This window comes from Triturus cristatus, chromosome 8 (assembly GCF_964204655.1).
Source record: "Triturus cristatus chromosome 8, aTriCri1.1, whole genome shotgun sequence".
NCBI lineage: Eukaryota > Metazoa > Chordata > Amphibia > Caudata > Salamandridae > Triturus > Triturus cristatus.
The window spans coordinates 153,176,048-153,189,932 of NC_140591.1; the positions used below are offsets into that span (position 1 = coordinate 153,176,048).

General features: G+C 41.5%; 1 protein-coding gene across 1 annotated transcript in view; it reads right to left on the minus strand.

The window, feature by feature from the left end:
- LOC146801728 (uncharacterized) overlaps window positions 1-13,885 on the minus strand; it is a 119,730-nt gene that overhangs the window by 47,830 nt on the left and 58,015 nt on the right. Inside the window, exons 5-6 of the mRNA XM_085621196.1 lie at window positions 12,742-12,885; window positions 1,482-1,628 (exon numbers count right to left, since the gene is read on the minus strand). Coding sequence (XP_085477322.1) covers window positions 1,486-1,628; window positions 12,742-12,885 — 287 coding nt within the window. The 3' untranslated portion in view covers window positions 1,482-1,485. The remainder of the gene's footprint in view (window positions 1-1,481; window positions 1,629-12,741; window positions 12,886-13,885) is intronic.

The window sequence follows — 13,885 nt, forward strand, 5'->3', positions numbered from 1 at the left end:
CTGTTTTCTGTGTTGCACAAATACTTTCTACATTGCCTCTTAAGTTAAGCCTGACAGCTCTGTGCCAAGCTAACAGAGGGTGAGCACAGGTAAATTTATAGTGTGTAATGTTCTTTTTTATCTATGTTTGGAGCGTTCCTTGACGTTCTTCATTCCTGTATTGGTAAATGTAGTTTTGAATTGTTACACCTAACACCTCACACATTTTCCCGGGGGGACTGAACTTGCATGCTGCTGAGGTTCAGCGACTATAAGTGAGTGAGGGTACCTTTGTTTATTTTTGTGGACATGTTATTTGTGCAATGCTTGGGCTGAGTCACTGTACCAAGACAGTGACCTTTCTCACATATACTTTCTGGACATGTTCCTACATCTAGGGCATCAAAAACCAAAACTCATCAGACGGGTATAGCTTGGCCCTAGTGGCGCAGTGAGCCCGGGACCAACGCCTGAGCATACCCAACTCGCTTAGAGCATCAAATGCAAAAACAACAAGGTGATGGATGGAATGCTTGAATTAATCTCACCCACTGACAATTGCTTGAGCTGCATCCAAATCCATCATTTTCCACCCACCATGCCACCTCAGTTTGGATCCAGCCATATAGAAAGTAGTCTCTACTCTGCTGCACATGGGAACAGTTCAGCCTGAAATGCCAAGCCAGATCCTCCCCAAACTGTAACAAAAGCAATCGCTTGGGCTGCATCACAATGCAATGTTTTTTACCCACGTGCAGTGACCACCATTAAGTAGTTTTAGTGGAGGGGTTGACCGCTAGGAGGCGGGAAAACGTCGCCGGGGGGCGGGCCGCAGGGGATGAGCAACAGAGTAGAAATAAGAGAAAATGAAAACATCAAAAATAAAAATAGATAGAAAAGGAAGGTGAAAAAAAGCAGGGAGCAAAAGTCAGAAAACAGAGAAAGAGAGCAGCAGCAGCAGAGACGCTCCCCACTGGACCACCAGGGTTCAGGGTCTCGAACTCAGGGCCTGGCAGGTTCAGGGGGCAACAGCCTCTAAAAAGGTAGATAATACTTTGTACTAAAACTGGAAGCATCCTTGAGTCAGGCATACATTCTGAGAAGTTTTCTTTTCTCAAAACATTTCCAACTTTGCATGTGTGACGTACTGTGCATCACTCATACAAAATGGGAAAGGTGCTAAACTACGTCTAAGCACATTTTATACTTACAGCCTACATTTCCAGTAGAAAAGCTATGCTACACATCACACACATACCCTTCCTGTACTGTGCGAGGGACAATACAATGGCCTGTGGCAGCCTAAAGCGTGCCAGTGCAGGAGGAGAGAACAATAGTACTATTACTTAATAAAACTGTGCTTCACACTACCTTTAATGCAACGCAGTACCGCAACTTTTGCTCCTGTGCTGCATTGAGTTAAAACTAGCTTAAACAACATTGAAGAGGTGACAAACTGAAAACTAATCTATAAAACTGATGCCAAATAAATGAAACATTACCATATTATTTTTGTCGATAGAAACAGAATGGAACTTCAGGGATACTTGAATCGAAGCAGCATCCTCTTTTATGACATTCCTGTGAGCTGATGGTTGGGAAGCCACAGTCCTTTCGCTCCTTTGGTTTCACTAAACATTTTTGCAAATCTGAAAAAAGAAAAGTATACATACATGTTACATTATGTCATTTTCACCAACTCTGTACAATTAAATTCCTCATTATTAACCACAGAATGCTTGTATTTATCACATCAGTTCTAGAAACATTTGCAAACAAAACAAAACTACCTATCAGATCACTAAACATTTTTGTATAGCACTATTACATATCCTTTGTGGGATGTAAGGTGGTGCTTGACGCTTATAACTTTTACCACTGTGTTATGAAAGTAGATTTGTCGAACTGTGATATTGCTTCATCTTTGTTACATTTTATTTCAGTGTTTAGTGTTGTATTATTTTTATTTTGTGCTTTACACTGCACTACTGCATTTTGTTATCATCGTGTTGTCCTCTGGGTGTTGTGTTGCATTCTGTTTTGCCAATTTTTTGTGTTATGCCCTGTGTTTATATTGTATTGTTATTTTACTGTGTGTGACACTATTGTGCTCCGGGATTTGCTTTAGAGCTATCAAAACAATGGTGCTACATTTATAGACAAAAACTGTGCATTCTTTTACAGTTCAAGTAACAAACATCCATTTACACTGTCTAATATGTTAAAATGCCTCTCATTCTGACCTTCAACTATGTAAGACACCAGATGACCCAAAACTGTGGCAGAGACCATGGGGTTTGTTAGTGTGACCTATTAGGGACATCTGCCAAACATTGGCAGATGGTCCTTATGGCCGTCCCCACAATTTGCAATGTCTACACATGTACTCACCCTAAACAGAGTACAATGGATATCCACAATTTTTTGGTGGACTTCCCCATCTTCCTATGCTTTAAATTAGAACTTCCTGTACTCATTGCATTTCATACAGCCTAAAGTCATCTTCATGCATTGTTTATTATAAATACAACTTAACGACACAAAGAAATAGCAAAGCTACTTACCAACTAAAGTTAAAACAAGGCTGGTAATGTCAGATATGTCCTGTGACATATGCTTTGTTTGTGGAAGTTCTTTTAAAGTTAGGGCGCACCCACTCAAGGTGATTTGAAAAGCACAATAACTTTAACTCCGCTGTCAGTCAGTCCTGTGTGACATTTTCGTTTACAATAATTTGGTTGTGAATAACCCTGTCTTGAAAATTTAATAGAGCATAATGGTGCGGCTCAATACACAACTATAAAATGTAAATAATTCAGTGTCAAATTAGAAACTTTATATTTCTTTCCATGCAAACAGCTCACAGCCAGTCTGCCCACCTTGTTTCTGGCCTGTGGGGAAGGACTGAGAATTTGCTAGGACAGAAGGGTGTGTCTTGCCAACACTCACATTTTTAGGTCGAGCCTAGCGCAGCGCGCAAGCGCTGCACTAGGAAATCGACCTCTTGGAATCAGTTCAGCTTTTGTAGAAGCTCGTAAGTGTGGTGCTCACACGCTATTAGCCTTTGCGTCTGGATTTAGTACGCAATTGGCCAAAGGCGTGTGGATGTCCCAGCTTCTTGGGAAATCTTTACTCCCACAGCGTTTTGCTCTCGGGAGCCAGCAGCGGCATGCAGGGGCCATCTGTTTTTATTTAGCGTGGCCGCGCTTGTCTCCTACACAGTCTCTCTCCCCCCTCTTGCAGGCAGTGGTTGTAATGAAACTTATCCTCTTTGTTCTCCTTTAGTCACGATCTTTACGCAGATCGTTTCTGAAATAGTATTGCTCACATTTTACACACAGTTCACCCCTCTTCAGTTTTAACATGAGCCAGATCTAAAAGTGTTTTCATTTCTTTTTTTTTGTTAAATCAAAGCATTCCTGTGATTTGATAAAGTTATTTAGTGGTACTTTTTGTAAAAAGCTGACATCCTGTTGAAGGTGGTGGACTGAAAGTTGGAGGGTGGGGGGAGCAGGTCCTAGATTACGTAAACCGTCCGTGCTACAATTCCTCATATGTTTATAAATAGAAATGCCAGATTGCAAATCCTTCAGGCCACCGAAACAAAGTTGGAGCAATCTGTAAGGAGATGTAGGGTGGTTATTGACTCTACTGTGACAGACTGAGACACCCACCGCCCACACAGGGCATGTGGGACTGAGTGCCTTTAACAACGATCTGTGCCAATTCTTCCCTGCCTCCTGCCCTCTACACTTTTCTGCACCGGCTACTTCTCTGGGACCTCGCCGACATGGACACAACCTCCTCATCTACTTTCGACTCCGAGGTAAGTGTACACCGTAATATTTTTGGGAGTGGGGCACGAGGGTAGCCAGGATCGATATTAGGCGTGCGTAAGTCCGGGTGTTTACTACATGTAGGCGCAGTATTTTATCTTCGGGTTTGTTTCTTCCTGTAGATAGCACTGTTCTGTAGTGTTCCAGATATGTCACAGTGCCTTCAAGGACCCTGATCCGGAACTAATCAGATTAATTTTGAGAAAATTGATCGCAGTTTATTGTTGGCCATTAGGGTACCGGTGCAGTGTCAACCTGCTGTCAGTGCCTGAATTAAGTGAGGCATGAGACTCTATACAGGATGCAAGTCTCACCATTCACCTACAAATCGTGTTTGTTGCCTGTCTGTACCCAAAGGTCCTCCACTCTAGTGAGTCCCCTACAACGTTAATGAATATGGTTTCATTGAGCACTGATGGATGCGTGGCTGGATCGTGGTCAGAACTTTACGCCATTTTGCCCATTTACTTGTTTTTCTTCCTTGAGGCACCACCCAGCAAGTGCTCTCTGCCCCTGCCGTGAGGCTGGGTGTGCCTTGTGTTCGCAAGCTCCCATCAGGATCCGTCTCTCTTAGGCAGGCAGTTGTGGGCTTCTCTGTGAAATAGTGGTTAGTGCTCGTACACTTGCTGTATTTTTTTTAACTAACAGTGGGCATGAACAATCCTTTTCGCGAGCTTGTTACAGTTCTTGTTGTTTTCCCATTTGACATACCGTGTTGCAGTTCCACAGCACTTGCTTCTTTTCTTGCGGGCTGATTAAAATATGCTTTTATCGCACCCACCTTGCCAAAATTATGTTAAAAGTCAATAGCTCTGACTAAACACTTATAAGGTCCCAAAGGCGAGACCTATTGGCTATGCCAATGCAGGTTTCTATAGAGACCACGCACTTGGATTTTGACAGTAGAGAGCCGGGTACAAGGGGATTGAACATGCTGTTGATTGCTGATTGCTTGGGAGAGATGATGTCATGCTGGATACGATTTCCTCTCTCTCTATCTTAGTGGTGTTACAGCGTAAAAGCTGGTTAATCTTCACACAACATAAAAACTGATTTTGACAAACAAAAACTAAAGTGCACTTTGCACACGTCTAGAAAAATAACAAAAAAACTGAGAAAATTTGAAGTTCCGGCACCGTAAAAGTGTGCTTGGATTTGTAGAAATAGAAGAGTTTTAGATTCAATGTGTTCGACATGCCTATGAATTAATTTCTCTATTATTTTAGCAAAATCATAATAAAGATTATTGATGAAAATATTTTCTATAATGGAAATTAGCAAAATAATTATTATTGTAAATGGGTCTCGCACACAACTGTGCAAAAATTAACATTGAAACCTAACATCTTTGACTTCTCTATTATAATGCACCATTGACAAAGCATAAAACGTGTAAAATTATTTATATAAAGTTTTATATTATTGAAACTTTCAGTATAAATGCCTCATACTATAACAGTCTTAGATATTCTCAAACAAAAATATATTAGCTTTTGACTATGTTTTATGCGTTAGCACTTATTTGTAGTGAGTCATACTTAAAGTTGAATATTTCAATGCAATAATCGTTGACAAAGGTTATAATTCTTTCATTTTATGATATGCTTATTAAATTTCGTTAAGCTTGAACTTAATTATGAGATTCTTTCGCCAAATAAGGAATGCTGACTTTAAATGCATTAAATTGCCTTTTCTCCTTAGGGTTGCATTATTTCATAGTTGAAGAGCTCTTGCTACATTTCTAAAAATGTTGCTTTATCTGTTTACTTTTCATCGCATTCCGAAGCAAATAGTTCCTTTTTCTTTACCTCTTAGTATGAAAGCACGGGGACTCTTTTCCTTACTTCATCCCAAGAAGAGAAACAAAGTAAATGAGTTCTGTGTTGACTAACCTGTGTTTACGGAATGGACACTTGTTTCTCATGACATATGTGGGAAGTAAACTGAATCTTACCAATTTGTACCTTCTGATTAGAAGAAGAGTCACATGGTGATCAGCCCATGGTGGTACGACAAAAAATTTCACATTTGACTATTAGAACTATAAAAAGTGACAACCCCAGGATGGGCTCTAAGGCTCTAGCTCTGGCCTTTCTTGCTTACTGGCTTTGGACTTCATGCAGAGATTGTTCTGAACTCTACTACAGAGCCCCTTTCCTTCCCTTTCTACTGATGCTAATCTGCTGATGAACTTGCCTTTTGGATGCCTTGGAGGTGTTTGGTGAGTGATGAGACTAGAATGTACCTGATTATTCTCCACTTCCCTTGCCCATACTTATGGATTTTATCTTAGTGGACTCTAACTTGATCCCTTTTGCCATGCTTAGAGAACTCTTTTAAAAGCCATCCTTCTGCCTTTCTTGGTGGTAGGAAACCCTAACCTAAAATATCCTCTTATGGAATCTTGTGTTCAGCTATTGATTTATTCTAACTAAATTTGTGATTTCATATTATGCGTTGTGAGACTGAAGATATAATTACATAAAATGTTACTTAATTGCATTGAATTTTGGATCTTTAATACAATAACCAAATACTTCAAATGTGTCTCAGTCCTTTATTAATTGTGTCTCAAATGTTCTTGCCATAGAAACTGTGCTTACAAAGATTTGATTTCTAATTCATTATAGAGATAATTATAGATTATTTTCTGAGCATAAGGTTCTACCACATATGTTCTGCGTAGCCATCGCGGAATTGCTCGTCTGTATGATTCTCATTAGACTGAACTTTTCCAGAAGTTTTGGCCTTCCTGTCGTCATCCTTTATTATTTTGGTATGGTTCTGAGGTTGGTGTATTTGAATTTGCTCACTAATTTGTGAGTTGGCTATCAATACATTTGTCAGTTAGACACCTTGCTTCTTACCCCTCACTATGACCAACAAGGTCCATTGGAGGACCAATACCACTGAGGGTAATTTAGGATCAGATCAGTATAACTAAACCTAATTATTGTTAAACAAAAATCTGTTTAGGCCTAGAACAAAAACATCCGCTGCACCACTGGAATTCTCTTGGTCTGAACAGAACAATGCCATCTGCAATTACGAGAAATGGGTTCAAGAGGGTGTTTTTGAAAATCTCACCAGATATGAGGAACAGCCTTCTTGTTTCTCTTGCTGGCTCAAAATGGACCAGGGCCTAATTATGAACACAGAGCCTACAGTTAGCCTCAACTAGGCTTAAATGCACTCAGGCAGCATCCAGAAATGGAAACATTTTGATGATGCCATCAAACTTTCTCTAGCAGTCTCATAAGACTAGAGACAGCCAATCTTTTTAACACAACATGTTTCATGATAAAGTCTTACTTCAACAGCATTCTCTAGAAGAAACCCACTTTGACAAGGATAATGATTGATTCATCTGCCATCCAAACTTGAATCTATTCAACAATAGTTTTTTTAAAAACATGAACCAGGAATCTTGATGTAAATAGGAATTTATTTGGAAGGGTAGCACCTATCACCTTTCATAAAAATCAGTGTAACCTCTGACCATTTTGAAAGTAGAAGGAGCATTTGTATGTCTTAGAATAACAAGGCACCCCAGTGGTGCATGAGCATCACCCTGTAAAGATCGACCAAATGGAGCCAAATGGAAGCAAATTCAAGACAGCCCTCAACCAATACCACCAACACCTGAAAAAGACGAAAAGAAGTGCCCTGGCCGATCACACTGAAGCAGGCTCCATCCACAGCAAAGAACTCTTCAATATCGTTGGAGAGTTCTCCAGCCCCTCAGCCACTAAAAACATCATCACCCCTTCACAGGAACTCTGTGACACCCTGGCAGACTTCATCCACCACTAGATATCTCCACCATTTATGGAAACTTCAAACACCAACCCACCGACATCCTCAACCATCTCGCTGCCATGAATGAGGAACACTAAGACCACCTGCTCACCACCTGGGGCCAGCTCACTACGCAAGACACCACAGAAATTTTGAACTCCGTCCACTCTGGAGCACCCATGGACCCCTGCCCCCACCACATCTTGCAAACTCAGAAGTAAGATGATCAGCATCAAGCTCACCACTATATTCAACACATTCATCGCCACAGTTGCCTTCCCCGAAGAAATGAAACACACAGAAGTCAAGCCCCTACTCAAGAAACTATCTGTCAACCCCAACAAACTCAAGAACTACTGCCCCATCTCTCTGCTGCCTTTTCCCCCCAAAGTCCTTGAGGAGGACATTAACCACCAACTCACAGAACATCTGGAGAACAACATTCTTCTGGACACTTCCCAATCTAGATTCCGCACCAACCACAGCACCAAAACTGCCTTGATTGAAATCATAGGCAACATCAGATTCCTCCTTGACCAAGGAAAAATTGCAGCCCTGATCCTCCTTGACCACAGAAGCATTCAAAACAGTAACACACCACACCCTGATCCAAAGGCTTCACAATACTAGAATCCAAGAAGACGCCCTCAAGTGGATCGCCTCCTTCCTCACAGAAAGAACCCAGAGAATCCTCCCTCCTCCATTCAACTTGGAACCCAAGAACACCATCTGCAGCATCCCTCAAGGTTTGGCCCTCAGATCTACCCTGTCAAACACCTACATGACTTCCCTGGCCAAAGTTTTCACATCGCATGGACTGAATATCTTATCCTATGATGATGATATCCAGCTCATCCTCTCGCTATCAGAAGACCCTCTGACACAGTGACCAACTTCCGCAGGTGCATGAAGAGCATCGCCGACTGGACGAGAGACAACTGTCTAAAATTCAACACAGATAAGACAGAAGAGCTGATCTTCGGGCACAACACCTCCCCATGGAACAATGCTTGTTGGCCACCCAAAACTAGGGCCCTCACCCACCCCGACCAGCCACCCCTGCAACCTCGACATCATCCTAGACAGCAATCTCTCAATGAAAAACAGATCAACGCAGTATCGTCCATCTGCTTCCTCACTCTCCGCATGCTACTCAAGATCTTCAAGTGGTTCCCCATCTACACCAGATGGACCATCACACAAGCCCTTGTCATCAGCCAACTGGACTACTGCAATGCACTCTACGTAGGAATCACCTCACACCTCCCCAAGAGACGGCAAACTATCCACAACACAGCAGCCAGACTCATCCTTGACCTCCCTAAAAGAACCCACATCACCCCCAACCTCAAGAAACTCCACAGGCTCCCCATTCAGAAGTGATGCCAGTTCAAGATGCTGATCTACACCTTCAAAAGCCCTTCACTACTGAGGATCTGCTTACATCAACTACCGACTGAACTTCCACCTTCCCTCAAGACATCTGAGCTCCCCATCCCTCTGCCTCGTGCACACACCCTAATTCGCCGCAGCATCAGTGGAGGACGCTCCTTCTCCTACCTCACTGCAGAGTCCTGGAATGACCTTTCACTTCACTTACGGACCTCATCCTCTCTGCTGAAAATCAGAAAGGTACTCAAGACCTTGCTGTTCAACTGTGCCCCTCCTGCAGCAGCACTTTAAGCACCTGGATACCCTCACAGGTGATTAGCAACACTATACCAATGCAGAATGATTGATTGATTGAACTAATAACTTGTCAGAGTCTAGAGTTTTGGCTACTTTTTATGGTTTGATAGGCAGTATGACTTATCTTAGGGTAAACGTTTTGAAGGCAACATTAATGCTACTTCCCATATATTTTAAGTGCAAGTATACAGAAGATCAGTTGCCTTCCAGGCCTCTAATGTGTAGATGCTGTAGTGGTCAAATCTAGTAATCACATATTGCAAATTAGGATGAAAATTACTTTTCCCATGGGCAAAAACCTGCTTTGACATTTGTGAATCTTGGTACCCTTTTCCAGACCAAAGTGCTTCCCATTTATTCCATTGATGGCCCCTTTCCCTTTCCAGGATGGGAGATACATATTGCTCCCCAAACCTGAACTTGACACTTCAGTGATCCAAATTACTGTCTTTCAACGTGTCTACTGTATTGATGAAATAATATTTAGGCAGCCTTCGTCCTTTATCATGCCATTTATTTTTTGGGGTGAACTTGGCTTCAAAATAATTGTCAAAGTGGTCAACTTTTCCCAAATAAACTCCGGCATAGGATTCCATTGCAGCCCTTGAACACTTTACTGCTCTGCATTCTATAAAAGAAGATGAGACTGTTCTGTGTTACTCAGTAAATATGGATGCACAATGAGAATGGTTATGGGACCATATGATTCACCAAACTCTGGCATTCCACGATCAACATAGAAACTGAACTTATCTTCTGTAACATTATTTCTCATGGATGATTCAGCTCCTGGACATTGCTTACATGAACCTTATGTCTGTAACCAGACTGGACCAGACACATATTTTCAAGGGTTGGGCTGGCTCCAGTTGTAGCCAAATGACATCAAATGCAGCATCACAAAAACAGTGAGTTCAATGCCATTGTAAAAGAATGCACAGACACCAGTGACATCAGTTCCATCCACATGTCATGCTCCCATCGAAGCTGAGATGCAAGTGATGGAATTATAGCTATAAATGAGATTGGAAGCTAGGCCAAATAGGAGGTAGTTCGAGCGCAGATGGTGGTAGACAGAGATGAAACATCTATCAGAAAGAACAGTTTTGAAGATAAATCACTAATTCTCATAATGAACATCCCCACAGGAGAGTTGAGGATATAACTACTGCAGTCAAATGTAAAGGATTGGAGAACTGTCCTTCGAAGTTCGGTCTGCTCTCTCCTAGTCAAATCAAACCTATATTATTTGGATAACGATTGCTCAAGGGACAAAGTAGCTGCCTCACATATCTTCTGTAATGTCATATGTCTTGACCAAGTCAGTGCTGTTTCAGAGTGTACTAACATAGTGCTGCTCGGAAACGTTTCAAAGGCATTTTGCTTGCATGCTTATAAAGAGATTAACCATAAGGGAAGATCAATTGTAGATAGATTGCTTTTTAATGCCCCTTCCCAATGTATTGTCTTCGTAGCCAATTAAAAGGTCATAAAAGCTTGTTGAGGAAAGAAGCTTGATCAGGATAAAGAATGCAAATAGAGTTTCCATCAAAGTATTATTTAATGACATTGATATTTAGATCCTTTATTGCCAGAGAACCATAAGTCATAGATCTAAAGGTCTGGCAGAATCTGATCTAAGGATTGAGTATATTATATGGATTAAAAAATGACTATCTGCTAGAGTCAACCACTCTCATAGGATCGTATCTAGCTGCCAACAAAATATCCATTACCTATAAAGGAAGTTCTTAGGATGAGAGAGCTACAATTTCCAGGAAATTAGCCTTGGCAACTGAAGGTCAGAGTAGAGCAACTAGTCTCTGGGACAATAGAATCTCTATTGCTGGACGGATTTGAGGGGTTTCTGAACTGATTTGTAGAAGGTCAGAGCACCACAGTCTCCTGACCCAAGCCAGGGATATCAGAATAAAATGAGTAATGTGGACCCAGAACTTCTGAAGAGCTCCCCGAACAAATGATGATGTTAGCAGAAATACATTATGTAGTTTGTACATCCACAGAGGATGTAGTGAGCAGAGTATTTAGTACATCCCATTCTGTCTCCTAAAGGACTGGTCAGACTTGGCTTACCCAAATGAGAACCCAATAACCCACTACTTCATAGCCGAAGTCTCAGTCATGTTCATGAGACAGGGGCGGGGTAGTCCTCATCCAGACATACCTTCGTAGGACCAGAAAGAAGTCCAGTAGCCTAGCCAAAGAACCAGCCACATTCAGATTAGTCTGCCTGCCCTGCTCTGACAGAGCCACTACATCCTGCATCAACTCCTTGAATCTTTTCTTGTATGGCTAAGGAAGATTCATGGTAACACAGATATGATTTTCCCTTAATGTGTGAGTATATCTGGCTAACAAACGTGTCATGCTTGAAGTCTGCAAGGCAAGTCAAGCCGAAGCAATTATTCAGTCATCTTAAACACTGGAAATGCAAGAGTCAGTGCCTTTGTTAATGGCTATACTGTTGGGCTAAAAGTTTTTGATGCAGAGGGAAAAGCTGGAAAGAATGCCACCCACAACTGTGACTTCTCTGAAAAAGTAATTGAGTCCTTAGGTCAAACTGGGGCCTGGTTTGGGTCAGCCCCTGGACCTTTTAAGACCCCCATTCGGCCCAAGGCATGTTAATATCTGTGAGATATAGGGGTGTCTGGACACCCCTCCACATTCTACAGGTGGGAGCCTTATCATTTTGCATTATGCCACTAGGTGTAGCAGAGAATTCAGTGGTGAATATTGCTAACATATCCCTCTGGAAATCAGCTTGCTGAGATGAGAGCCAGGTGGAGAAAAACTCATTTGCGGAATCAGTTTTGAAGATAACAATGAGTGTTCCTTCATTCCCATGAGTTTTTTGTGAGAGGAGGAGTGATGTATGTGATCTCTATAAAAGATGCATGCAATCTCTCTGGTAGCCCAGGTTAGACATTGATTTAGGGCATGATTCACAAGGTCTAGAACTTAAAAATCCCGAAGAATATATCCTGAACAAAGTAGAATACCTTGACAAACATGAAGAAAAGACTAAAACGGTTAGCTTTGAATCCTGTGTCAATGAGCGCGCAAACAAAAAGGAACTGATGTCACTGGCACTTGAGCCTCATTTGATAATGGTGCCCACGTTCAATATGGTGCGCGTAGAATGCTGCAGACAGTATCATTTGGCATTGGTGACCACTTATTGAAAGAATTTTGCAGATCCATTCAGACACCTTAGGATAAGTCTCATATCAAGTATGTAAGAAGTTGGTAAAATGTAGATGTATAATTTGTAGGGGTCTATTATTTCCTTAAGGAAGGTAAGGTAAGTTGATACTCTTGGGTACCTTCACAATATCTGCATATGTTAATGTGTTGTAACAAAAGTCTCAGAAGCAGTGGTCATATGACCTGAGTAAAGGTATTGACATTATGTAATTACCGTGAGCCTTGGAGTAGTAGCACCAGATCACTTCGGGGATGCTTGAGTCGAAGCAGCAGCCTTTGGAGAGGCACTCCTTTTCTGAGATACCCCGATAGCCACAATCTGTCCGCTCTTTAGGTCTAAGGGCACACTGTTGTTTATCTATTTAATGCAAAGAAAACATAGCATGTATTAGCGTCATTAGGAACACATCAACAGCCAATAGTGATACCTGATGCAAGTTAGTATCAATCTAACTTTACACCAAAACTCCTGATGTTATAAACATGGCGTTCTCATGTTGTCGCAAGAAGAAGGGTTGCATAGGATAATGATTGCAAGTGGAGTGACACCAGGAAGCTGATTTAGTAACATCCGCTTAAGCCGAAAATTGAACGTCTTTCTTCTATTTTTATAAACTATATCCACAGGACAGAAAAATATGTAACAAAACAGTTGTGTTAGTAATTGCTCATAGATGTGTAATTACTTTAGGAAACCTTAGAGCTTATAAATACTGTTTTCACTTAGGGACTGATTTGCAAAGACATTTTCCATACTTAAGCCTTTCATAAACAGGCATAGAAAAGCAATCCTTAGACTGCCATGAGTCAGGGAAAAACTGTTGTAAGAAATCACTTGGCATGGCACATCCGCCAGTTTGGCCTTTAATGTTTTGTTGTAAGCACAAATTTCCAGTCTTATATCCATGGATGTCAATTCACGAAAATGACTGTGCTAGCACAAGTGACATTACACACCCTTTTGCCCCTGATGACATCACAGAGTTGGCTCTAAGACCCTCAACAGGCTGTGCTGCGATACACTGCATCAAGTAGGCTTTACATTGGAGGAGCATGGGTGTTCATGCATCCACCCATGTATTTTCATCCACCCATGTATTTTGATGCAAATTCAGTTTCACTAAAAGCAGTAAACCTGGATTGAGTGCCTATGTGAGGCTGGTTTAACCAAGAAAAATATCTTAATTACTGCTGGTTACTTCCTCTTTCTATGTGTACTGCGTTCTGCATCCCTCATAGAAAGAGGAATATACCTCTAAGGATTGTTTTTGTGCAGAAAGGTATCATTTTATGCACAATAACAATCCTGCCTATAAAACAAGAACTCTTGCACCATTGCCCAAGGGATTCGGTGTTGG